Source organism: Antedon mediterranea, chromosome 5, assembly GCF_964355755.1.
Source record: "Antedon mediterranea chromosome 5, ecAntMedi1.1, whole genome shotgun sequence".
NCBI lineage: Eukaryota > Metazoa > Echinodermata > Crinoidea > Comatulida > Antedonidae > Antedon > Antedon mediterranea.
Genome location: NC_092674.1, coordinates 16,926,608 through 16,954,227, shown reverse-complemented (window position 1 = coordinate 16,954,227; position 27,620 = coordinate 16,926,608). Strand labels below are relative to the sequence as shown.

At 33.5% G+C, this 27,620-nt stretch overlaps 1 protein-coding gene across 3 annotated transcripts in view; it reads left to right on the top strand.

Annotated features, from left to right (window-relative positions):
- The first annotated feature begins 3,718 nt into the window (after window positions 1-3,718).
- LOC140050011 (dynein axonemal heavy chain 2-like) overlaps window positions 3,719-27,620 on the top strand; it is a 162,784-nt gene continuing 138,882 nt past the window's right edge. The window contains exons 1-12 of one of the 3 annotated variants that reach the window (XM_072094992.1): window positions 3,719-3,874; window positions 7,020-7,133; window positions 9,477-9,595; window positions 12,724-13,075; window positions 13,401-13,565; window positions 16,117-16,355; window positions 20,053-20,244; window positions 20,480-20,617; window positions 21,392-21,499; window positions 21,699-21,904; window positions 23,233-23,362; window positions 25,162-25,344. In XM_072094992.1, coding sequence (XP_071951093.1) covers window positions 7,022-7,133; window positions 9,477-9,595; window positions 12,724-13,075; window positions 13,401-13,565; window positions 16,117-16,355; window positions 20,053-20,244; window positions 20,480-20,617; window positions 21,392-21,499; window positions 21,699-21,904; window positions 23,233-23,362; window positions 25,162-25,344 — 1,944 coding nt within the window. In that variant the 5' untranslated portion in view covers window positions 3,719-3,874; window positions 7,020-7,021. Of the gene's footprint in view, window positions 3,875-7,019; window positions 7,189-9,476; window positions 9,596-12,723; window positions 13,076-13,400; window positions 13,566-16,116; window positions 16,356-20,052; window positions 20,245-20,479; window positions 20,618-21,391; window positions 21,500-21,698; window positions 21,905-23,232; window positions 23,363-25,161; window positions 25,345-27,620 lie in introns of those variants that run through there. The other 2 variants (XM_072094994.1, XM_072094993.1) reach the window with 2 other exon arrangements.

The following is a 27,620-nucleotide window of genomic DNA, read 5'->3' as shown; positions in this document are numbered from 1 at the left end:
CAAAATAAAAAATTTAGATTTCTTTTTACCCCGTCTAACTTTAATATGTTTATGATTAATCTTAATAATAATGAGGTTCATAAAAAATATGCATGCATGAGCGATTTTCAATTGACCAATCAATTGCGTTGATTCTGCCGGAATTAATCCTAACCACTTTGTAACTACGGTAATATTAGAGGTATATTCAGAGCGTCATTTCGACGATCGAGCATTCTCTACTTCTACGGAGCGCCATTTATGCCTTTATTTACTTACGAAATAGAAATAGTACTACGGTAGCTGCTCCAGTGGACCAAATTTAGCACTAGTGGAGCACAGTGATATAAAATAGAAATAAGTCACTAAATTTTAATATCTTTTCGTATTAATACACTGTGCTCAAGTGGACCCAATTTGGAGCCAGGGGAGCACAGTGATATAAAATAGAAAAAAGTCACTGAATTTTAATATCTTTTCGTATGTTAATACACTGTGCTCAAGTGGACCCAATTTGGAGCCAGTGGAGCACAGTGATATAAAATAGAAAAAAAGTCACTGAATTTTAATATCTTTTCGTATGTTAATACACTGTGCTCAAGTGGACCCAATTTGGCGCCAGGAGAGCACAGTGATATAAAATAGAAATAAGTCATTGAATGTTAATATATTTTTGTATGTGAATACACTGTGCTCAAGTGGACCCAATTTGGCGCCAGTGGAGCACAGTGATATAAAATGGAAAAAGTCACTGAATTTTAATATCTTTTCGAATTTAATATACACTATGCTCAAGTGGACCCGATTTGGAGCCAGGGGAGCACTGTGATATAAAATAGAAATAAGTCACTGAATTTTAATATCTTTTCGTATGTTAATACACTGTGCTTACGTGGACCCAATTTGGCGCGCGCGCCAGTGAGCACAGTAATATAAAATAGAAAAAAGTCACTAAATGTTAATATCTTTTCGTATGTTAATACACTGTGCTCAAGTGGACCCAATTTGGCACCAATGGGAGCACAGGAAAATAGTCACATACAAAAACATCGAGAAAAAATAGTTCTGGAATTAAAAAATATTTCAAACTTGGTATATATGTTCAATATCGGTTACTCCATCCGTAAACCAAAAGAAAAAATAGTTTCAAGCCACATCAGTGATTTTAATAACTTGCGTTCGATTAAGATAATACTTATGAAAAAACATATCCGACACATATTATGTTAAACTCTAATAACAAAATAAACGGTTAGGAATTCGATTTTTCCCTGTAAATTGATTCAAGATTCAAGATTCAAGAAATTTTTATTTGTCCATAAAAATGGAAATTCACTTTGCTTGGTAGATTAAAACAACAGTATTGCAAAAATTTAAAAACGTGCAGTATTATAACAGATTAAAAATACAAGATAAAAAGTTAAAAATACTGTTAAAAATGTAAAACTATTAAAAATTGCATTAACGTCTTACATTAGAATTAAAAATATGAATGCTATTTACAACGAAGGATTTTCTAGTTCTACAAAGATTTGCTCTTGGAGGTCGTAGCCTAATGCCTGATCTATTTAAGTTATAACAGTAATGTAACGGATGAGTGGGGTCTTTCATAATATTGTTTACTTTTTTTAGAATACTCTTTTCATAGATAAATGAACAAGGCGTTAGATCAGCTTTAATAATACGTTGTGCAATTTTACGTGGTCTCTCAATATTGAGCAACTTAAATTTAAAATATACCTAGAAATATATATTGAAATCAAGGAGTATTTTTTTTTTACAAAAGAAATGTTCGTATGTTAATACACTGTGCTCCAGTGGATCCAATTTGGCGCCAGTGGAGCACAGGGAAATAGTCACATACAAAAACTTTATTTATCGAATTCAAAAATATTTCAAACTTGGTATATAAGTTCAATATCGGTTACTCCATCCGTAATGCAAAAGAAAAATTAGTTTCAAGCCACATCAGTGATTTTAATAACTTGCGTTTGTCTAAGATAAATACTTATGAAAGAACATAAAATTCCAACACATTTTTTTAAACTTTAGCGATTAAAAAAAAGACATATGTTAAAAATATGAATTATGTAGTAACATTATTGAACGTGTAGTAACCTATTGAACGTAGGCTATACTACCAAATTTAAAATGTGTAGGACAATTATTTGATGACGATCAAAATTTAAAGTTTAAAAAATGTGTTGGAATTCTATGTTCTATCATAAATATACATTTTAAACGAACGAAAATTACTAAAATCACTGATATGGCTTGAAACTATTTTTTCTTTTGCTTTACAGATGGAGTAACCGATATTGAACATTATATACCAAGTTTGAAATATTTTTGAAATCCAGAAGTATTCTTTCTCGATGTTTTTGTATGTGACTATTTCCCTGTGCTCCAATTGGTGCCAAATTGGATCAACTGGAGCACAGTGTATTAACATACGAACATTTCTTTTGTAAAAAAAAAATACACCTCGAATTCAATATATATTTCTTGGTATATTTTTTATTTTAGTTGCTCAATTTACAGGGAAAAATCGAATTCCTAACCGTTTTTTGTTGTAAAAATCATTATTAGAGTTTAATATATGTGTCGTAATTGTATGTTTTTTCATAAGTATTATCTTACGCAAGTTATTAAAATCACTGATGTGGCTTGAAACTATTTTTTCTTTTGGTTTACGGATGGAGTAACCGATATTGAACAAATATACCAAGTTTGAAATATTTTTAAATTCCAGAAGTATTTTTTCTCGATGTTTTTGTATGTGACTTTTTCCCTGTGCTCCCATTGGTGCCAAATTGGGTCCACTTGAGCACAGTGTATTAAAATACGAAAAGATATTATAATTTAGTGACTTTTTTCTATTTTATATCACTGTGCTCACTGGCGCGCGCGCCAAATTAGGTCCACTTGAGCACAGTGTATTAACATACGAAAAGATATTAACATTCAGTGACTTCTATTTTATATCACAGTGCTCCACTGGCTCCAAATTGGGTCCACTTGAGCACAGTGTATTAACATACGAAAAATATTAAAATTCAGTGACTTTTTTCTATTTTATATCACTGTGCTCCACTGGCTCCAAATTGGGTCCACTTGAGCACAGTGTATTAACATACGAAAAAATATTAAAATTCAGTGACTTTTTTCTATTTTATATCACTGTGCTCCACTGGCTCCAAATTGGGTCCACTTGAGCACAGTGTATTAACGTACGAAAAGATATTAAAATTCAGTGACTTATTTCTATTTTATATCACTGTGCTCCACTGGCTCCAAATTGGATCCACTTGAGCACAGTGTATTAACATACGAAATATTAAAATTCATTGACTTATTTCCATTTTATATCACTATGCTCCCAAGGCTCCAAATTGGGTCCACTTGAGCACAGTGTATTAACATACGAAAAGGTATTACAATTAGTGACTTTTTCTATTTTATATCACTGTGCTCCACCGGTGCTAAATTTGGTCCACTGGAGCAGCTACCGTAGTACTATTTCTATTTCAGAAGTAAATAAAGGCATAAATGGCGCTCCGTAGAAGTAGAGAATGCTTGATCGTCGAAATGACGCTCTGAATATACCTCAATATTATACCTGTACGTACGTCTCTATTTACCAACAGCGTACCACCACCAAAACAACTGCCCGGCCGTGATCCGAAAATACATCTACCCTACATCGTCGGCGGTTGCTAGGAGAGAGAGGCGCAGTAAAGTGTGTTTATCATCGAAAGATTGTATAAGCCGGGACCTAGCTAGGCCTAAAAAGGCTAGCCCCATCTTCTCTCTCTAAACGCTGCACTGCAGTTCGTTTATTTAAACCACACACAGTTATTTTATTTTTTTATAAAAGTGTTTGTGAGAAAAAAAGGTAGGCCTAGGGTAGGCCCTAATAAGAATTCTTTTGTAGGCTAGGCCTATTACTAGCTATTAGAGGCCTACCTAGCTAGGCCTATAGATAGGCTAGTATAGGGCTAGGCTAGGCGGGATTTTTAGGCATTAATAATATAATTACAAAAAAATATAAACGTCGTATTAGTGATGTATCGTTACATGTACTGTACTAAGTATTTTCAATCGACTATGACGGTGACAGTTTCAACAAAGTATTAAATCGCAATGTTTTACTGTGTTTAGTGTATATTATTTGTAAAACATGAAAACAATTAATATTTCGTTACTAGGCCTAGGCCTAGGCCTAAATGGATAAAGAATACATTAAAAAAATTTTCGTCTTTGCACACCCATCCTCTTCCCCATCTATCAACCATAATGTTACATACAAAATACAAATTCAGTTTGTTACAAAACAATTGGTCTTATTTTGTGACAAGTTTCTCTTTCGGAAGTAATTCCCAGTGTGCTAATTTTAGTTTAGTACATAATAAATCACTGTGTCTATTTATTCGTTCCTGTAAACGACATGTATTATTGTCGAGTCCTGCATGTACATTTGAAGTCGCCAGTTTTTTAACGCTGAAATCACTATTATATGTATTCGAGAAGCATCTGTGGGCACGACCTAGATGGTACGCGAGCGAAGCGAGCATACTATCTAGTAAATGATAATTGATATAAAGCAAAATAAATAGGCTAGTTTTCAGATTTTATTAGGCAAGAAAATACAGTAACAAATTCTTACTCTCTAGTTTAGTTTTTGTGTCTCGCGTATCTCTAAAACTTGCAATAATATTTTGGAACTTTCTCAACATATCATCAAGTTGTGCAGCTAACATTTTCATTGATGACATTTACAATTGCACAATGTGACTTACAAAAACGAAACAACAATTTTAAATTGAAACTTAGCAAAAGTATAATTTATATCATGCGCTAAATTTTTGTTGAAAAAAAATGGCATGTTATATTGTTACACAGAAAGTTACGCGTTTAAAAATGAAATATGCGAAAAATCAATTTCTATGTGTTTCATTTCATTTTAAGCATGTAAAAATGTCCATGCATGCGCAAATTTTCATGCACGTGGTGTGCACGTAGCGTTAAAGACATATTGTTTTTGCTTGAATTATGTTTTTCCAGCCTTTTCTAGTAATTTTACTAACTTTTAAACAATTTCGACTTAAAATCATGGCATACGAGCACGTCAAATTGGACAATCGCGCGTATTTTTGATGAAAAATTAATTGCAAAAATGGTCTTCCCACTTTACGTATCTGTGGTGTGCGCAAAAATGCAAAAAGTCGCGAAAATAAAGGCTGCGCGAAAATGTTGGGGTTTACAGTATACAATACTGTATATACAGTACTGTATATCTATATACAGTACTGTATTTCCTCATCTTTATCGTTTCAAATTAATTAATTAAATTTCAGTATATCACCGGGCGGTTTAGAATTAATGTTCTTTGCCTGCTGTGTGTATATACAGTACTGTATCTATAATAATACCGTACATTGTAGCAGGTGAAATTATGGAACCCACATATGTTGATTTTTTGGTATGATGATGATGAAAATCAAACAAGAAGATGAAAATTTCAGAAGATATGATTTCAGCAAAAATATATAAGATTTGGAAGAAAATTGGACACCATGCCATGGGCGAAAATGTTTACAGATTGGCAAATGATATAATAAACTATATTTCAAAAACATGCACATGTGAACAGCATGAAGTAAATATATGGAGTATTTACACTGCTGTATAATATATACAGTGTAGAATAGAAGAAATTATGAGACCCATTTGAAGAATTTATTAACTTTTTACGAAAAAGATGAAAATCCGACTTTTTTAATTCAACTGGCCATATGATGACGTCATACAATTATGTCTCATGTAAAAGAGAATTGATTGAGTAAAAAAAATATTAAAATCTTGGAGAAAATAGGGAACGGATAAGCGAGATGCACTCTAATAAATTTTATTAACTAGTACAAGTGAGAAAAAAATCCTTGAGTGGCCATATTATGACGATGTATTTCTGTCAATACATGTATTACAACATATAAAATGGAAGATACCAATATACTTAAGAATTAAATCAAAGAATGTATTTTGGACCTTATTTACATTTCGCCATCACTTAATGACTTTTATAAGAATCCGACAGCAGAAATCGGTAGATCAGACCATTATGTTGTAAACCACCGTTCCGCAAATTATGAGTTGCGGGTAAAAAAAAAACGTTTCTGATGCTGACATTTTTTATCAATTAAACTGATCTAGATGTCACCTACCAGCTAGTTCTATGGCCATAATTTTCTGTAGTTGCAAAATTGACTGAACAGTATAGTGAGCGAGGAAAGCAACCAACCAACCGAGGAAAACATATGCGGGACTGTTTAAACCGCGAATACACAGGTTCGTCCCGGGTTGACTTGAAGCTAAATACATTCCACATTACCTGGGTGGGTTAGCGAATTTTTTATGTTGTTTACACCAGCTTGCATTTCCGGACTCTGGTTACACAATTCCAGGTCATCTCAAAAGATTATTTAAAAGGATGAAATGATATACTTTATGTTAATGTTATATTCCGGCATCTTTCAACGACGATTGTGTTGCTAGCCTACGATGGTATTTAAAACTTGTGTAGATGTAGCTAACTTAGACTGAATGTAGTAAGTTTAGTTGCCAGTTAAAATATGAAGAAACAAATAAAGTATTTTGGGAAAATTGTTGTTTATCTGGAAGCGACTAATTTGATGATGTTGCTTCTCCTCGGTGAATGAATGATGAACTGTGCATGCCACTAGCTAGGCCTACTCCAACCAAGTCCATGTTATGCGTTCGCTTCGGCCTAGCCTACAACCGAATTGTGTGGTATGGTGTATAAAACAAATATTTACTGGGCTCAGTGATCTGGATCGGGAGATAATATAGTCACCAGATGACCTTGGGCTATATTTTTAACAATGCTCCTCATCCCAGTAAACATTTGTATATGTATTGTGTTCCGTTTTATATTGGTATATTGATCCACTTGATAGTTGATTAACACTATGACTGCCACCAATACCATTGTTTATCTGAACATTTTTTTTATTTTCCAGAAATGTCTACAGAAGATTCAAAGATGGATTCACCTGTACCAAAAGGGGCAGATCCAGATTTAGGAACATTTGAGCAATCAAAATCTAACAGTGCTACACCAATACAGGAAAATGGTAAAAAAAAACAATGAGACTAGCTTAGAAGTCGGTCGGTTGAGAATTTTGTCAAGTATTATTTATAATTATTTTATAATATAATAATTATTTTATATGATGATATGATCATTTTTGACTAAATAATGCCACATTAGACTGAATATGAATGCATGCCTTCTGAACATTTTGAGACCACTTTCTGCGACCAGTGGTTGCCGAGATACAAGTACCTATTTATATTTGTTTATGTAATCATTGACCCTTTGACTATTGTAACATTTTTCAAAATGTGTAAGAAATAAAAAAATATATATTTCGAACAATTTAAGACCAAATTCAAGTGTCTACGACCAGTAGTTACTTACAGAGATACATACATGCCATGGGTCAGAAATGGTATTTCCGGTCATTTCTGACTAAGATGTCCCATTAGACTGAATATAAATGTGTACCTTCTGATCAATTTGAGACCAAAATTTTTGTCGAGATATAAGGACCTATTGGTGTTCGGTCTTATAACCTTTCACCCTGACTTTTTGACCTTTTGCCACATTTTCAAAATGTGTAACCAAGCCAAAAAATGATTGTTTGACCACCCTAAACCAATTCATGTAGTCAAATTCTCTGGACCTCAAAGTGCATACGAAAGTAAAATACATGTTGAATGACACCTAGTTTGGCCGGAAACGAGACTCCGTAGCGAGCTAGCAAACAGCAAAACGATCGTAGCCTTTTTCCGCTGTTAAACATACGCGATAAGAAACATTTTTTGCGTTCATTACGAATGTCAAGGGGAAATCCCCAATGAAAAAAACAGCAAAACGATCGAAGCCTACTATTCTGCCTGTAAACATACGCGATAAGAAACTTTTTTAGCGTTCATTACGAACGTAAGGGGGAACTCTAGGTAGTCGGAAACCACATTTTATAGCATGCTAGCAAACATCAAAATGATCGTAGCCTACCTTTTCCGCCGGTAAACATACGTGATAAGAACTAATCAATCAATGCGAACGTCAGGAGGTAGTCCCCCATCAGTAGGACACATCTAGTTGGCAGGAAATGTCATAGCGCGCTAGCAAACAACAAATTTAACCTTCTTGATTGGAATGCACAATATTATATGATCAAAGCAACTAGCAAATGAATTGCGCCTTTGATGATGTGCATACTTTCCGACGAAAGAGTAAATTTCACCGATCCAATTAAAACTAGAGATCGAAAGAGAGACATGGCATGTGTCAGATTCCTCAGATCTAGAAAGTACCTGTTATTAATCTATTTTTTGATTGGTTGTGGTTGATGTTTTTAAGGGTCATGGATAAGGTTTTAAGCGGCACGGCCGACCATAAACCGCTATGGTAGAGAACCCAAGCATCACGGTACCACGACGCTTCAAAGGCCTGGGGAGAACACTGAACCGTATATGAAAGCTGTCGAATTGTAGATATGAATTCATATACTGTAAAGGCCAAAATTGTTCGCACGCCCTTTATTTTATGCACCCCTTTGCGAAGACAACACAACCGGCAGTATATCTCTCCGATCCCTCCCCTGTCTCATGGCGCGGGGCCCTTTAATCGCTTGGCTCTGGTGATACAGCATAGGCCTAGCTTTCCTAGCTTGGCCTCGCATTCAAACCCCACTTTTAACACAGCCACTTTAACCCAATAAAATGTTATTTCATTAAACAGTTAAATTAGAAGTTAAAATATTATTTACAGTTTTTAAAATTCCACGTTTAAGTGTAACTTGAACTGTATGGTTAAGGTTATACACATTATTTCTAGTCTTTCTCCGTAAATGGGAAAATGGCAACTTTATCGTTCAAGAAGTTAAGACGACAGAATTTCACGCTCTGCACATTTTGTTAAAGCTCATGCATAAATTATTCATGAGCACCGTCCTATGGCTTCCCGTCGTGTTTCGTAAAGTCCCTATTATATACTATGACACAAAATCAATTCTACATACATACTTCAGGTGATAGGAGGCTAAGGATGGCATAGTCAACTCTCTGCGCTCTAAACGTGTGCATGTTGCATTTGCGTGTTCCACCTAATTCGTTAATGACAAATTTCATATCTAGTTCAAATCAAGTAATTAAGTTCTGTAAGATTTTAGTGGCGATTACTTGCGTAGAATTGAAATTTAACAAAAAAATAAATAAAAATTATTATTAGTCTATGACCTACAATCTATATTATATCCTACCATCCAGCATTGTTGGTTTACACATTGCAACCCAATTGTTCCTATTTTAAAAATCAGATGTGTGGGGAAAAACAGTACGCATTTAATAAATTAAATTCACATATGTTTTATCACAATTGCTTGAAAATACAATCATTTATACTCTAGGTGATCTGAATAGATATACTGAAGATGATAACTTTGTTTCAAATGACCATGGATGTCAAAAAAGTAACAGAACAAAGTTGGATTTTCCACCAGAACTGGAACCTAAACCAATAGATTATGTAAGTAAATACAAATTTTAAATGTGTTTTATTTATTTTCATTTATTCATAGGAATCACTTTTATTGTGATATAATAAAGAAAAAAAAATTACAATCAACAAATTAGACTACAGATCAAAACAATAATGTAGGTTAATTAATTAAAGTTGTCTAATCCATAAGGAGCAAAACAGGATACATATATTGATACTAGGTATCCCAATAAAAGCGCACATAGGAGTATTACTTTTGAAATAATCAAAAACTAGAATTTAATTAATCACTGAAGACAAATTATAGGTGACTAGGCAGTAACCTGTACTCTGCACGGCCTTTTTCTGCCATAATATGTGGTTATATACTTCGCATGGTAGGAGTAAGTATAATAAAAGTGCACTCTGATAAAAGTACAAATTATTAAAATAAAAAGAAATTGTATAAGGCATTGATTTTGTTATATACACTATCCCTTCACTTTGAAGCTCAAATCTGTAAGCTCAAAAATAAAGCAATACTGGATATGGAACTTTAGACTTTGCTTGTAAGTGTTCAGACTTTATGAAAATAAAAGAAACACTAAAAATTGTGCTGTGTGAATATTATTCTAGGGTGCGCATCAGAAAGTGACAACAGCGTGCATGTACATGAGAGGGGAATGCACGTTGAACTCAGTCGGCATTTTAAAACATTTCAATGATAAAATATGAATTGGTAATTTATAGAATTAAGATGTATTGGAATAATAAAACTACAGCTGCTTACGGACTTGAAATCAACACAAAAAAGTTCACATGGTGGTGGTAGTCGAAATTAGACATGAACACGAACGAAAGTCCAAACTCTATTATTTTGGGTGTTTTTCATGGTGAATTATTTGATACCGTACATATAGATAAGATAAAATAAAAAAGTGGACACAAATCGGAAACATGACATAAACATAATTAATTGTTTAGTAATAAAAATTATGCACAAATCAAAGTTTTGGGGCAAAATCGTGAAAATAATGACATTTTCCAAAAATTCACTATACTGTAGTACAAAAACTAACTATTGTTTCAGAATTTTTTTGTTTGCGTGTTGTGATAAACACGATGTTGCCCTATTGGGGCGGGTAAATTTTGTTACTTTCAAAATGGCCGCCATGACGCTACAAAAAAACAAATTTCCAAGATAGAAATACTATTATATACTATACTATATATAATATAATTATAGAGGGCGCATGATTTTCAAGACAATAATACAACTATAGGGGGCTGTTTTTTTTTCCTGGAAAAAATTTTTAATGACTTGAAAAAATATTCAAGTTCATCGAAAAAATGTAGAGGGTGCTATATATTATAGACAAATACAATTAAATCATTGTTTTGCCCATACCCGGTATTACCTTTTGTACGTATTTCAACGACGTTTGTTTATACCCGGTAGTACCGGGTATACGCAGTGAAAGGGTTAAATGGTGATTCTTTTTATTTACATTTTGCGGATTTGAACTTAACTGTAATGAGCATTAATGTCAATGGCCACGGTGTTTTACTCACTGTGCTGAACCGTGATTTATGAAATACATTATTAAAGAACTGTTGATAATTCTCTGATCAAAGGTACAAAGAAGGGAAATTATTTTCCACTTAATGCTTATAACTAGAAGTGACGTTTTGCATTTAGAACTAGAAGGGCACCCCGAGAGTACATACCTCCGCCTACTGTAAAATTCCGCTACATAAGATTTCTCCCAAAATTATATATTTTTTTTTTATTTTTGTGTCTAATGCTGTATCTTCACTACAAACAACTTTGTGAATGTGAGTTTGGGGTAATGATTATTATATCCAGCCTTATACAGTTGAGGTCCCTGGTTCAACTCCTACTGAGGATCTTTTATTGTCATCTCTTTTTTTAAAAATATTTTATTTAAATTGTTTTTACAATTACCGTAGTTCCCCGGGTATAATCCCACCCCCCTTGTACGTGAAATTTGCCCGAATTTGGGAGGTGGGACTATACCCGGGGATTTCCCGCTGCATGAACTGAAAATGACGATATTTCTTCTGTCTACGATTTTGCTATCTAAAAGCTATATTCCGATGTAGGCCTAGCAATTAGACGGCCAGGCCATCTAGGCCTAGGCGGCCTAATTGGTCTTACCTGTGCTATGCCTACCGTATAGATTTTCCCCGAGATTTCTACTTAAAAAATACCCTAAAATGTGATCTAGGCCTAGCTTCCTAAATCGACATGAACTCGATCATACGAGTTCTCCACGTTCACCCACACGCTCGAGCTCTCTGTGTAAATCGCATGTTGTTGCATGTGACACAAACTCTACTGCACAAGCCGATCGGTATAGAGGGCGGTGTTTTTTTTTACGGTAATCAAGCGTCAAGAAAGAATGTACACGACACGGCGAAAGGATGTACAGAACGTGACGATTGGAGCATGCTTGTATTCAACTTAACAATGTTTGATGAGTTTTAAGTCAGCCAAATTCAGAGAAATTACTCTATTTTTTGGGTGAGAAATTGACGTCGGCCTAGCTAGCTACAGTAGGCCTAGGCCCACCTATGGCCTAATGTTAAATTATACACTGGGACTTTGCCCGGGGATATGCTTGCGTGCGAAGGTAATCGTAAAGTCGGGGGTGGGATTATACCCGAGGTGGGATTATACCCGAGGTGGGATTATACCCGAGGAACTACGGTATTAATAATATTTTATTTATTTTTTATTTAGTATAATTTTCTTTTAATAGAATTTTTTTTGTTGTCCTATTTAATATTATTAGTGCAGGGCCATACCACTTTACTGAGATGTACGTTTTACAGAATGAAATAAATAATTATACACATGTTGGTACTAAAAAAAAATGCTGCAAATAGTACTAACAGAATTTTTTTTTTATTAGTTGTATCAAAAAAACCTGTACTTTAAATCAAATTATGTTTTTAAAATTACAAATTTTCATCGACGCAATTTTCATTACATCGACGCAATGCATATTAATTTTCGTTGTAATGGAAAAGTTTGTCCAAAAATGTTTGGAAGTTTAGAAAATTATTTTAGTGGTTTTTTTTTAATATTTCAATAATCATACTCATTGGTTTCTTTAAAATATGTGATAATTTTATTTATTTTTTTTTTATAGAGAGCATATGTTAAAGCAAGAGCAACATTACAAGAATTGAAATCAGACCTTTGGACAGAACAGCACTATGAAACAGTAGACACATTTTTCAATGTGTCATCTACTGCTCGTCTATTAGTTGTATATGTTGATACTCAAATGGGATTGTGCTTAAATAATAATGTGCCACCTAATATGACCAAGGATATGGCATACTTTATCAAGTTAGATTCTGGTGTTGAAATTAATTCTACAAACATTACAAAGTTAGTGCAGTATGGGACAATGAAACCAGGTCACATCAAAAGTTTACTAAGTTTGATGCAGAGTATTTATGTACCGCTTTTCATGGAAAACAAGTCTTGGCCTGACAGTATCCTTTAACATTTCTTTTGTTATATACTTAGTTAATAAAATATAAACAATGTATAATGCAATGTTTTCCAATTCCTGAAGTAAAATGAAATTGTAAATAACTGAAACTAAAGGTTTTTGTTTCTTGACATTTAGATCCACTAATCATATCTAAACAAGCTGCTAAATTCCATCAGGAAAGAAGATTCCTGTCCTATGTGACATCATATCTTCATGCAGGGAGTGTGTGTAGCTGGTACTGAATAATGCCAAAAAAATCCCCATCAAGTTTTTATGGAGTGCATTTATACTTTTATAAAAAAACCTTAACACTTTATGACTAGGTATAAGAAATGATTTCTCAGCACAACTTCATCGTTTCATGGCAACTGTGACAGATACACACTACAAAATGCAGAACCACACTGTACTATACATACCGAATGAAGGTCTTAAAATGGAACCTATTAAAGCTGCCAAAGATAAAGAACTTGTTCAAAGACTTGAAAGTAGGTAAAAGTAGAGATACTATGTTCATTGGAACATACCCAGTCAGAGGAATTTATTGATCTTTGACCAAATAAAATCGCGCACAAGTCACGTTGGGCAACTTTTACGTTTTCAAAAATAGGAGGTGCACAACTTCACGTAAATGTCGATATGTTGACAAAGTTACGAAATGTTATGTTTACACGTTTTAGAGAAACACGACACAAATATAGGGTGGAAAGAAAGAAGAATAATACTGAAAAAAAAGTTGATGATGATTTCATACAATCACAAGGAGTTTTCCGCCAAGGTGCAGATAACTAAATAGACAGTGATTTATGTAGTCAACTACAATTAGCACCCTGGAATTTACTTCCGAAAGAGAAACTCCCAATTTGTGTTTTGTATGTAACATTAGGGTTGAGGGATAGGGTAGAGGATCGGTGCAAAGAGATATTCTTTATCCACTCAGTAATGTTATCCACTCAGTAATGAAATATTTATGGCTACATCCTTGAACCCATATGTTATAAATCAAATTAAAAGCCTGTGGCAGCATCAAAGATTCTATCGTAGAACCGGAACCAACAGGTAGGTGATTAAATCCAGGTGCTAAAAGGAGATTCCCCACTTGTTACTACAATGAACTATGTGCCAAAAGCGTCAATGTGCCCCATCGGCGCGCGCCCCCATCTTCAGTTCCCAATTGTGTGTACTACTTACATCAACACAGAAAAAACTTGTACATTCTACAAAACGGAGTAAATTTCACATACAGATCAGTGTATAATTGATAAAAAGTTTCAGCATCGGAGACGATTTCGCAACCCATCAAATATTTTTCGCGACCCAAACAATGGGTCAGGGTATCAATTTAACTACTATGATAAATGGTCTATAATAAATGAAGAATTTGTAAAGCAAGGATTCAATGCAAATGTGTTTTGTAGAAATTTATAACAAAGAATTTAATTATTTTGTAAACATTTGCTTTCATTTTATAATACAGCTAGCCTGCTACTACTACTCACTAAGCTAGCTAGTGAGTCTGACTAGGCCTAAGTACTTGTGCCAACCTAACATTAAACGATCTATTCGATTACATTAAAAACATCCAAAGAACTTCAACAAATTACTGATGGCAGGCTTTGAAATAAATAAAAATGTAATCAATGAATGACCTTTGCTATTACACTGTGGAATTAATTGTTCTTGTACATAATGGTAATTGGCCAGAACTGTCTTGTATTTTCATGCTTACGTGACTGCTGTAAAATCTGAACGAGTGAACAACACTCGCTCAATGCGCGATCAAAACATGTGCTCTTAATCTACTCTTTTGAGATGATCCCTTTACCCTAACTTTCCCTTAATTTGGCATAACAGAACATTTGAATTTATGGGCACCTGTATGGGGAGAAAGTCAATTCCTATGTTCCATTATAGTCTGCACACCCACACATTTAGAGTTAATGTTGCTGAAAATTAGTTGTCTGACAGAACATTATTTTGGTATGGCACCATATTTTAAAAATAAACTAAAAATGACACCCCTTAACATATTGGTAAAAAGTAAGTGGACAATGGAGAAGATAAATTTAATTCAAATTAAATGTTGCTTAATAAGTTCTTAAATGTTGTTATATAATACAGAGTTCATTTAGGTTAGTTTTGATTTCATTTGGGAGTTCATTCCATGCTTCAGTGGCATGGAATAAAATTGTTCTCTTGCCTTATACACAATTCCATTTCTGTTCTATTAATGAATTATTTGATTTCCTTCTGGTACATTGGGTATGGTTATTATGGTTAAAAATAAATCTGTTACATAGGAGGAGCAAATTTTTTTAAGAAGGCTTTCTCTCAAATGTTCATTTAACCTCTTCCATTCTAAGGCATTCATTATGGAAAATTTACACAGACGAGCGGTAATGGTAATAATAATAATAAAATATTATAATAATAATAATATTTATTCGGCAAAAGTTCTTAAAATACGTTTTACATTTCATCTTGCCAGGAGCAAGTAATAGGCATGAGCCCAAATAGAAAACTGTTCTTACTCCATAAGCGGTAATGCTAATACTGCGTGACTTGTCCCATTTGCACAGCGTGCGGAATTTGTGAGCAGTGTGGCGAAAAGTAGGTGCTTGTAGGCCAAATAATTGTTAGTAGTACTTGACCAAATGCAACTACAATAGTCAAAAAAGGACATTATAACTGCATTTGATAGCATTTTAGTAGTGTTGAAAAGTAGATACTTGTTAGTAGGTCTTATTCCTTTTGCAAAAATCTTTTTTTGAAACTTTATTACATTTGTGCATTTGATAGTATTTTAGTAGTGTTTAAAGGTAGATGCTTATTAGTATAGGCCAAACTGATGCTTATCTTATTCCTTTTGCAACTTTTTGTATAATTCTGTACAGTTCTCAGTTTCTGCTAACTTTCTTTGTTCTAAAGAAATGAAATTCATGAATTGCCATAAGCCATTAAGCTTATGATTACAGTACAAAGAACAATTTCATATTCATAAATGATATACAGTACAGTAATACATTTTTTTTTCTGCAGCTGCAATGGTACATTGGACAAGGCAAATCAAAGAGGTTCTAGCTTCACAAGATGCCATTGAAACCTCTGAGAATGCTGGTCCATTGGAAGAAATAGAGTTCTGGCATAATCGTTGTATTGATCTATCCGGTATTAGTGAACAGTTGCAGAAACATGGAGTCATTCATATCCAGACAATACTTGAGTTTTCCAAATCTTCATATGTAACACCATTTAGGAAACTTTCTAAACTTATTCAGGTGTTTTTTCATTGTTTTGTTTTGTGTGTCAAGCCCAAACAGTTTATATAAATTGGCTAGAAGGCAGACTAAAAAGTGATCTCACGCTGATACACTTAATACAGGCGTATTAGTTCTTGACTACGAATGGTTGATTGTAGCCTTCATCTTCTTGGTTCCCTCCCCATGAATAATCATTTTTCTAACTTTGATAACATTGGAGTTCACCCTCTAGCCAGTCTATATTACCTAGATGGTCAAATCATACCAGCTATTTTATAAATTTTTCAATTGAAATAGAAAATGCTGCTTAACGTTAAGCGTTGTTGCGCACTCTTTTTTCCAGATTTCTGTTTTACAACCTTTTAACTTATTCCAATCATTAACATCGTTTTCTAACATATTTGAATTGTGAGCATTAATTTATTATTTGGGTCCACATTAGCACAGTGTATTAACATACGAAAAGATATTAAAATTCAGTGACTATTTCTATTTTATATCACTGTGCTCCCTGGCTCCAAATTGGGTCCACTTGAGCACAGTGTATTAGCATACGAAAAGATAATATTACAATTCAGTGACTTGTTTCTATTTTATATCACTGTGCTCCACTGGCTCCAAATTGGGTCCACTTGAGCACAATGTAATAACATGCGAAAAGATATTAAAATTCAGTGACTTGTTTCTATTTTATATCACTGTGCTCCACTGGCTCCAAATTGGGTCCACTTGAGCACAATGTAATAACATACGAAAAGATATTAAAATTCAGTGACTTGTTTCTATTTTATATCACTGTGCTCCACTGGCTCCAAATTGGGTCCACTTGAGCACAGTGTATTAACATACAAAAAGATATTAAAATTCAGTGACTTATTTCTATTTTATATCACTGTGCTCCTCACTGGCGCCAAATTGTGTCCACTTGAGCACAGTGTATTAACATACGAAAAGATATTAAAATTAGTGACTTATTTCTATTTTATGTCACTGTGCTCCACCAATGCTAAATTTAGTCCAATGGACCAGTTACCGTAGTACTATTTCTATTTCGGAAGTAAATAAAGGCATAAATGGCGCTCCGTAGAAGTAGAGAATGCTCGATCGTCGAAATGACGCTCTGAATATACCTCGTAAAATAGCACATGGTTAGTGTTCTCCTGCTCTCCTCCTCATACAGACTACTAGCCTCTGCTGTATGCAGCGCATGCATATGGAAATAAGCAAGGTTCTACCGTACACAGGGGCTTCAACGTTATGATACGTACGCGCTGACAATTCTTGATTTTTTACAACGCGACGATGTTTTTTGTACTCTTTTAAAGTCTGATATTTCAAAATAAGTGTAAAAACTAAATTTTAAAGATGTATTGTCCCTTGAAACACAAAAAAATGAAAGTCAAAATATTCTAAATTTAAATTGGCCATATCAAAGTAATATTAAAGTTATTCACTTTTAGTCGAAAATTCGTGCCAAAAACAACAATTTTACGTAATTAACAGGTAAATTAGTTTGATTACATTTCGTCTGGAAAATCGTCACGAGAGAAAGTAAACAAAGATTTCAAACCAAGAGTATGCATTTTGCATGATCCTAATTAGGATTGCTTACAACTCGTCACGGTTGAGAAGGTGTTTTCACACAGATCGCGAGGAAGTTTTATGATTATGCATACAGAGTAGCCAAACAAGCGCGTTGCATTATGAGATATGTTTTGATCGAAAACTTTGACTGGAAGTCACAGTTTTTTTTTAAACTAAAAAACGTCTATATTTCAGTTAAATAATTTTTTTTTTCGACTAATTTTTGGAGAAAGTTAATAACTATTATGATACTTCAAAATGACCCACTTTTTTTTAAAATCTTCTAATTTTTATTTTTTTGGAATTTGACAAAGGGACAATACATCTTTAATATAAAAACAATTTAATTTAATGTTTGTCTTTAGTGTCAAGACTAGATTAAGATATCAGCGAAAGCATGTCCTAGGCCGGGTGGGTTGAAGCATCAAAACTTGTAACTTTTTCAATTTTCACACACAGGCCCGGCTGCGCGTGACTGGCCTTGGCTTTGCAAAACTTCACGTCCCAGCAACGTCGAAAGAACCAAGAAACCATTAACGATCGTGTAATCGTAAAAATGGTGTAATATGTTAATGCTGATATTTTTCTATTTTCAAAGAATATTAATCAATCTTAAAATCAGCATCACTAGTCATAAGGGCGACCTAAGGGGATATGATGACTTTGTCGATTTTATTCTTAAAGTTAAAGAGACTGTGTAAAGTATCAACAGTAACATTTTATTTGTATTGACAGTGACAAAATATATTGAATTGAACATGATTTTCACCAAAAACTTAGTTAAATAGATGGATTCCACCTAGTTTTTAGCCCTCTATTAATGTTGCTCTTTTGGCGTTCCATAGAAACAAAATATTGAACATAGAATATGCGAAATTCGCATGAGAAAAACGTCTGTATTTATTCTGTTATTTATTGACTCTTCTTCATCTAATTCTAAGGTGTGGTATTCAGGTTAAAGTTGGTTAACAAATTTAGAGTTAAAATACAAGGCATGTGTGAAAATGAATTTTCTTAGGTCTTGGGTCTTAGGTTTTGTGATCTTAGGTCTTAGGGGTTCTTAGGTTTCGTGACACCCGAAACTTCCTGTTTAGTATTATTAGCCCTAGTTATCAGTTATATACAAAGGTCTATAAACAGTTTTTTTTTCCCTTGATAATGCTTGTTGAAAGCTTTCGATGGCTTGGTTTCAGCCTAGAAAGATGTATCATGATACACCAAATATCACAAAAAAATACCTTGTAGTTTTCCAAACAAATTTCTTATTCAGGTTCTCCTTGTATTCTTCTTTATAATGTTGCCTAACTAATCTTTTTTGTAAAGGTAGAAGTCACAAATTCTTCTATCTGCAGACCTATATTTGATATAAGCAACATGTCATGCATACTGAGGCCGACTGATTAACCTTCTTCTTAAAATGTTCATATATTAAAGTTGAAAATATATAATTTGCATCATTAAAAAAATGTTTAAAGATATCGTCGTAGTAAAAAATTATGATTCATTGCGGTATATAATAATCTATCTGCGCCAAAGTGGTTACTGCATAACAAATACACAGAGGAATATTCTTTTATTCAGGTGTGTATATGGCTCAGTGGCTGTGATCGCGTCTATAATATTCAAGGTATTGAGATCGAGTCTCACTTTAGGAAAAAAAACTAGATTTTTGTTTCTATCTGTATTGTTTGTTCAATTTTATTTCTTAGTGTATAAATTATATGCATGATTTATAATGAAATCTAGCGAAAAAATAATGTCTTTATTATTATGTAACAAGGGTGGTTTATGACATATATGCGGAGGGATCTTTTATCGAATTGTTTTATTCAAGTGTATATGGCTCGATGTGCAGTGATACCGGCTATTGTATTTGCATTGCCAAGATCCTATCTTTCATATAAAATAAATAATTAAAGATTCTGACAAAATCAATCAATCAATCTTTTAAAATTAAATTATCTTTATTAAATCAATGCATATAACCTATATTTCGTCATACTATAGTTACAAATTAAATCTAGTTCTATTTTGTTTTTAGAGAAATCTATTCACTTCATAGTAATTTTAAAAAAGTGTATTCCTCAAATAAAAACAATAAAAAATATTACTGGTTTATTTTATGCCTTAGGATGGATCAGCTAAGGCTCAAAGCAACCTAAAGTTCCTGTCTACTCTATCGGCTGATTGTGAAGAACTTTCCAAATCTAGACCTGCTGATATACCCCCTCTGCTTCCTAAGCTCATCAATAAAGTGCGCATGATTTGGCTTAACTCTGATCACTATAAAAGCAGGGAGAGATTGACAGGACTTTTTCGAAAAGTTAGTTGTTTGTTGTTTTTTAGCTATTTCAATTAAAATGTCTGTAAAATCAAACTAATTTTGTGTATGGTTTTTGTTAAAATGGGATTTTTTATATGATGATTTTTCTTAATTTCAGATGAATTTAAAAAATATTATTAATTATTCACTTTGAATGAAAACATTTTTACTTTAATATATTTATAAAATGACTCTTATACTTTTTGAAATTAATTTATATATTTTTAATTTACAGCTTAGCAATGAGATTATCCATAGATGCTGCAAGGAAATTAACCTAGATAAGCTATTTGATGGCAATGTACTTACATCAACCAAGAGCCTGAATGAATGTATTAATTGTTGTAACAGCTGGAAAGAGACTTACAGATGGGTAAGGTTTACACACATTTGTATTGTCATCCATTCATGTACCTAAATTATTGAAAATAAAGAAAATAAATCACAGGTAGGGGAAATTTCAAAGGTCAGGGGTAATTTATTCAGACCAACATACTTTGAGAATAAGATGTAGGTCAAGTGTTATTATAATGTTTTTGAAGCTATAATAACACTTGACCTACATCTTTTATATAGTTACTGTACTTATATGCCTGTAAAGGATGTAAATACAGAAGAATTCAGTCACAAACCTACAGAAGGGTGGAAGGTCAAGATTCATCCATTCATGCCAAAATAATTTGATGTTTTTAAGGTAGTTTCTCATTCGCTGTAGTTTGTACTTTGCAAAATTCTTGAATATTATTACTTGCTTTGTATGTTTGTTTGCATGACAATGTCCACAATTTTAAAATTATTATCCTATAAGTTATACAAGCATAATGAAAGTTACAGTCTGCACCCTCTGTGCTAGTCTGATAAGATGTAAAAACAATTGTAAACGTTTTAAAATATGCTTCATTTTAAAATTGATTTAGCTCTTCAGAATGCAAGGCATTTTTAACATATTTCTTGAAATGTATGAAAACTTGATAACATCTCATTTTCATATTAAATAAAATTTTAAAAGATCAAGGAAACTGAAATGTAATGATGTTTAAACTGTTGTATGTTTCCCTATGTGAAGAAAAATAAAAAAGAATAGAGGATGTAAGAAATAAACTGATATACTGCACTGTAGGTAAGCAATTCATTTTATGGTTTTTAGATTCGTGCCATGCATCATCGTCTTAGTGAGGAAGGTTGGGTTCTAGACCAAACCAGCATCTTTGCTCAGGTAGAGGCATTTATTCAGAGATGCCGTGATCTTTTAGAGGCAAGTTACATACTGTAGATGATTTCATATTTTTGTTAAATTTCATGTTTTCTAAAACAAAATACTGTACCATAAAACCGTGCTTGCTTTTCACTGCCAAGAAGATAGAAGATGCAATCAAAGCACTTATTTTCGGAAAGAAAACAGTTTAAGGTTTTACTTTTAGGCTTGTTGACTAAAAATGTGTCTGTTTTCTTAGGTATGCGAGTGTCAGAGACATTTTGCACGACGTGAAGATGGTAATAAAACCCTAATGCCATATTTTTCTGGTCAGCGTGGGCCAGAGATTACTCGTAGTCTTTTGGAGATTGAAGGTACTTTTGAAAAAAATTTGCAGATTCTTCGAAATGTCAAACACACAATTCTTGATGTAAAAGCTACTACATGGCATGATGATTATAATAGGTGAGATTCATTTGCTTGATAAAGCAAAGTGTTTAGTCATATCATTGACAAATAAGAGAAAATTTGGCAGTAAGATAAAAGAATAATTTGATCTGCTAGTCTGTGCTAAATAACTGCTGTCTGCCTTTTTGAACACATTGTCTCTTGCCACAACCCTCTATGGGAAGTTGCAAATCAACTGATAATTTATAAATTGTATGTGCATTCTGATTACTCTATTGACAAATGTGTCGTGGTTTAATCATGGAAAAATAATTTCTTTTTGAATTGACAAGAAAGTGATTTTTATTTTATTAAAATCAGACAACAGAATAAAATTATTTGAGAATTATTAAGATATGTAATTTTTTAAATTTGAATTATTATACTGTTAACAGATAAGCTTAAAATTACTTTAACCTATAATAGACTATTAAATAACTTTTTTGGATCATGTATGTCATGTGGAGTTTTAGATTTTTTTCATGAATTTCCACATATTTTAGATATTGTAGTGTTTGTTGATTGGCTTTTGGTTTTTAGGTCATCTATTACACAGCCAATTACCGAGCCTAAACGAAGAGATTGGAAGTGACCATGGTTTTGTGTCTTTGCCTTTGTTATGCAAATAACCGCAGCTCAGAGATTTTGCACTTGCACAGTTAACTTGTGGTCGAAATCAATCCATTTAAGAAAAACACTGAGCAAATTGCCCCTTGCTAGTAACATGAAGGGCCTAGCTGAAGGCAATATTGTTTTAATAATTAGTAGTATATTCTCTTTTCTAATCAAAATTAAAGCCTGTTTTCCAATCAACCTTGAGTTGCGGCGAATTGCATAAATTTACCGTATTCAACAGTTTTTTTACAGGAAAAGTGGTAAAAATCACTGCTAAAAATCGTTAAAATCTGCAAATTTTGAAGTGAAACCAAGTTCAACTTCAATGATACGATCGTTAAAACTGACCAATCAAAATTTAAAAAAAAATTACATCATCATAGTTTGTGAAAAAAATTTATGCACAATTCATGAATTTTTACCAAGTTAAAAAAAACAAGTGTAATTAAAGAGTCACTATCCATTTTTTTAATTTAAAACGATATAAATGAATATAATTATTTTGTCTTATTTTTTGTTTTTATGAAAAAATATTGTCCTCTTAATAGGGGTTGATGAATATCCCTGTCCCCTTTGTAGGGGTGTCCCCTGAGAAGGGGTTGGCCGTAGTGTTAAAACATATATTTCCCCTTCATTTCATGAGAAAGTGTTCCCTTAATAGGAATGTCCCAAAGGAGGGGTTCTACTGTATTCATATTTATATTTCACAATAACTTTGATTTATTTGTCAGATTTCGGGCTGGAATCAAAGATCTAGAAGTCATGGTTCAAAATGTGATCACCACTGCATTTGAAACAATTTCTATGGTTGCACAGGGTGTTGAGCTTCTAGATGCTTTTCAGCATCTGTCTGCCAGAGAGGTAGTTACACTAAATTTTATCACTAGCAATGTAGATATAATTATAGACCTCCACTCCACTGTTGGTATTATTGTTGCTCATTATTTAATTATATTCTTTAAAGATAGTAAACTCCTTCCAGATAACCAGCACAGATTTTTAAATGGAAGGTCCTGTACCACTTTGCTTTGCTCACAGATGCTATAACTGAATGGTCAAAATTCTTGATGAGCATTCCCTTTCTCACATAGATGCAATATTTCTTGTTTGGTGTAAAGCATAATGCTGGTATCTGTGAGTGTGAATCACTGCTAGATTTGTTTAGGTCATATCATGTAGGTCACAGCGAGTTAAATTTAAGGTGTCTTTTAAATCTTGGGTCTCATTGGGTTCCATAATTGTACCTATTCCTTTTAACTTTTCTGTGTCTGACCTCCCTTCCTGTGTTGATTCTAAGATTAATATAGGGTCATCAGAAACACCCAAAATGATAATAAAAAATATTTTACAAAGACCTTCAATTCAAGCTATTTGGTGTATTACCAATAAAATGCTACTGACAAATGTATGCTGCTGCATTTGACTAGATCTGAAAGTCATCGTCCAAATCCAAAACAAATTGTATGCTTAGGTTGATTATGCATACTGTCAAATGTTGCAATAAAGATGTTATATATAGGGGAAAATTGTGTAAGTTGGTACAGTACATACTTTTGGTACTGATTTTTAACACCTAATAAACCCTGTTTACTAATTATAGTCAGGTTCCTCATGTATGAAAATAGGGAGTGAGATTAAATAAATAAAGATTCTGACAATATGATAATGCACATAACCTAATAAGTTATTCTTTAATGGCATTCTAGTATATTGACGGTTCTTGATATTTTCACTATTTTTATTGTGCTACTGGTTGGTAAATGAATGATTATGATTTCTTTGAATATAAATATTTTACATAAACCAAAAGACTATAATAAAATATGGACCTTTTGCAACTTGGGGAGGCATTCATATTCAGTCTAATAGGGAATTTAGTAGAAAATGATCAGAAATGCCATACCCACATAGAAACTTAAAAACATAGTTTCATGACTATTATACAATATGTCCAGCATATAACTCTATTACGTTTGACTTCCTAATATTGCATAACATTACGTCTGTACGTCTCTGTGCAGTTATGTTGTTCTGTCACAATGCAAAAATGTATATTGCGAACAATTTGAGACCAAATTCAAGTGTCTACGACCAGTAGATGCATACATGGCCTGGGTTGTGGGTCAGAGGTCAGAAATGGCATTTCCAATCATTTTTTACTAAAATGTCCCATTAGACTGAATATGATTGAATGTATACCTTCTCATCGATTTGAGACCAAAATTATCTTGCTGCGACCAGTGGTTGTTGAGATTTAAGGACATATTGGTGTTTGGTCTTATAACCTTTCACCATGACCTTTCATCACATTTTCAAAATGTGTAACCAAACCAAAAATGATTGTTTGACCATCCTAAACCAATTTCTGAAGTCAAATTCTCTGGACCTCAAAGTGCATACAAAAGTTGATAGAACTACTAGAGCAATTACTACTTTTTATTGATTATATCACAATAAAACAATTTATGAAAATTTTTTTTACTGAAATTACATACAGTATAAGTTTGGCTTGAATATGTATGTAATTCACAAGCGGTCACATGTGCTGGTCGTCACAAACGTGATATCAGGAAATGACCCCCCAAACTGTCAGTTTCTAACTTTTTATTTTGCAGTCCTTTTGTTTTTTTGAAGTTACTTTTTAACATTTTTTTTAACAGGCTATTCGACGTACAATTGATAAAAAAACCGTTGAAGTATATTCTATGTTTAATGATGAACTCAATAGTGTTAAGAAGGAACTTACTCGCAAGAATCCCCAGCTTAACTCAAACATGCCGAAATATGGTGGTCAGGCATACTGGGCAAGGTGTTTGCGTCGACGTATTGATCGGTCAATGGAGGTGAATTAAATGATATTTTGATTACATTTCCTAGAAAACATTTTAGCTGTAGCTGAGCATCATCTATGTACATTAGCTAAGGCACTCTTATGATAATTAATGCTTTTAAATTAGTTAAATACACATGTGCATAATTTTGAGTGCTTATTGCTATTATTGCTTTATGCTACTATAGGGTATACTTATCCTCCGGTGTATTTCAGTAGTTAATCATTCAGTTATTGGCATTGCTTCTTGTTGTTGTGCAAGCAGTACAGTGTAACCTTAGCAGTCAATACAGCCTATAACCATTGTAGGCATGACAAAGTTGCTGCTGTGTTTAAACTTAGTAGAACTTCTTAACTAACCATGCCTTTGTCGGCTACTTTGTAGGATTCTGACATACTACTGTAGTTTATTTAGCTTATTACAGGCCCAAATATTCTTAACAATCTAGTGGGCATTCTTATGAGATTTTGCACCAATCCAATATCATGTATAGGAGATATCACTGCTTTGTTCTATCAAGTTCAGGTGCCCGCTTCTGGTGGTGACCGAATGAGAACTTGACAAAGGAACCAGTGACTTATAGGCTGACAGTTTGGTGCGAAATCCTCCCCTTCATGTACTAACTTTGCAACAGCCCCCAGGACAACAAGAATTTCATCACAAAGAAGTTCTGACCACTGTACTTAGGAACTTTTCTATGGATGACTGTAAGTCAAAGTTTTGAAAAGTGTAGTTACCTTAATCCTTGATGTTATTATGTCGACATGGTGGGTTCGATATAGCTACAGTAAATGTTACAGTGTTTGATTTTCTTTTGTTCCTTTGTTTTAGAAGGTAGCTGGTTATCGTTTACTCGGCTCAGTTGCTGTGTTTTTTTTTAGCCTTGTATCGTTGTTTACCAGCACAGTGTAAACTGCAGTATAGCATGATAGTATGAGTATTAAAGTGAAAAGTGAATACAACTATATTGTGGATTTACTTGTACTGCATCCATTAATATACGTACGAGGTATGAGCAGTGACCTAGTTGAAGTCAACTATAGTAAACAACGAAACAATGGCAAAGAGAGAGAGAGAGAAAATTTACAGAGAAAGGCTTGGAGTATTATATACAAAACTAGAGGGTACTCCGAGAGTACAAACCTCCGCCTACTGTAAAATTCCCCTACATAAAATGCCCCCTGAATATTTTTTTTTTTTTTCATTTTTTTTATTAGTTCTAAGTGTAAATACTGTATGTTAACTGCACACTACAAAGTTGTGGATGACAGTGTGGTGTAATGGTTATGTATCCAGCCTCTCACAGTTGAGATCGCTGGTTTAAGTCCCACTGAGGTTTTTTTTTTTATTATTTTTTTTTTCTTTTTTTGTTTGTTTTTTGTGGACCTTGATCTTTGACCCTGACCCTTCAAAATTTAACCACAATTATATGATGTGTCATTGATCATTGTGGCTAAGTTTGGTGAGAATCGGATAAAAACTGTGGTCTCTAGGCAGTAAAATAGTTTTTTGTTAGTTGTGACCTTGACCTATGACCTTTTCCCCTCAAATTCAAACTCGTCCGAGCTTTTGGGGCATAGATCATTGTTGCCAAATTTGGTGAGAATCAGATAAAAACTGTGGCCTCCAAGCTGTTCACAGACACACACACAAACACACACACAAACATACAGGGGTGAAAACATAACCTCCTTGGCGGAGGTAATAAAGAAGAAAGCATTGGATAAAGAAAGAAAGAAATTACACTGGGTTTTCGCTTTAGTTAAAGAGGAATCAAATCCTAGTGAGGACACTATACAGGAGGTCATAGATCAAGAAATTACTGTGCGCCAAGCTTACGTAGATCTATACCCGCTGCTTAGCGAAGCAGAGCGTGGTTTGTATAAAGAAATTATAGACGTACTAGCTCATGCAGAAGTCATCAATGTATCGTTAGGCCTACATAGAAAGAGATGACTTAATTATATTCAGGAAGTGCCAACTTTATCTAATTTACATATTATTTACATGGCAGCATGCACAGTGTGTGGGCCTTTTGTTCCTTTGTAGGGTTATCGTTTACTCAGCTCAGTTGCTGTTTTTTGTTTCATAAGTTTGCACACCTTTGAAGTCAACTATAGTAAAGATGTCTTGTTAGCCGACTTGGACTTTAAAGAGAATTTGCCTGCAGAAGAGCTCTTGGAAGTCAATGGAATGTGCAAGAATTAAATTCATCATTTTCAATGTGATGCCAACAAGAAAAGCAATCCTCACTCATTTATCATTTCAGCCAAGATAATCTTGCAGGA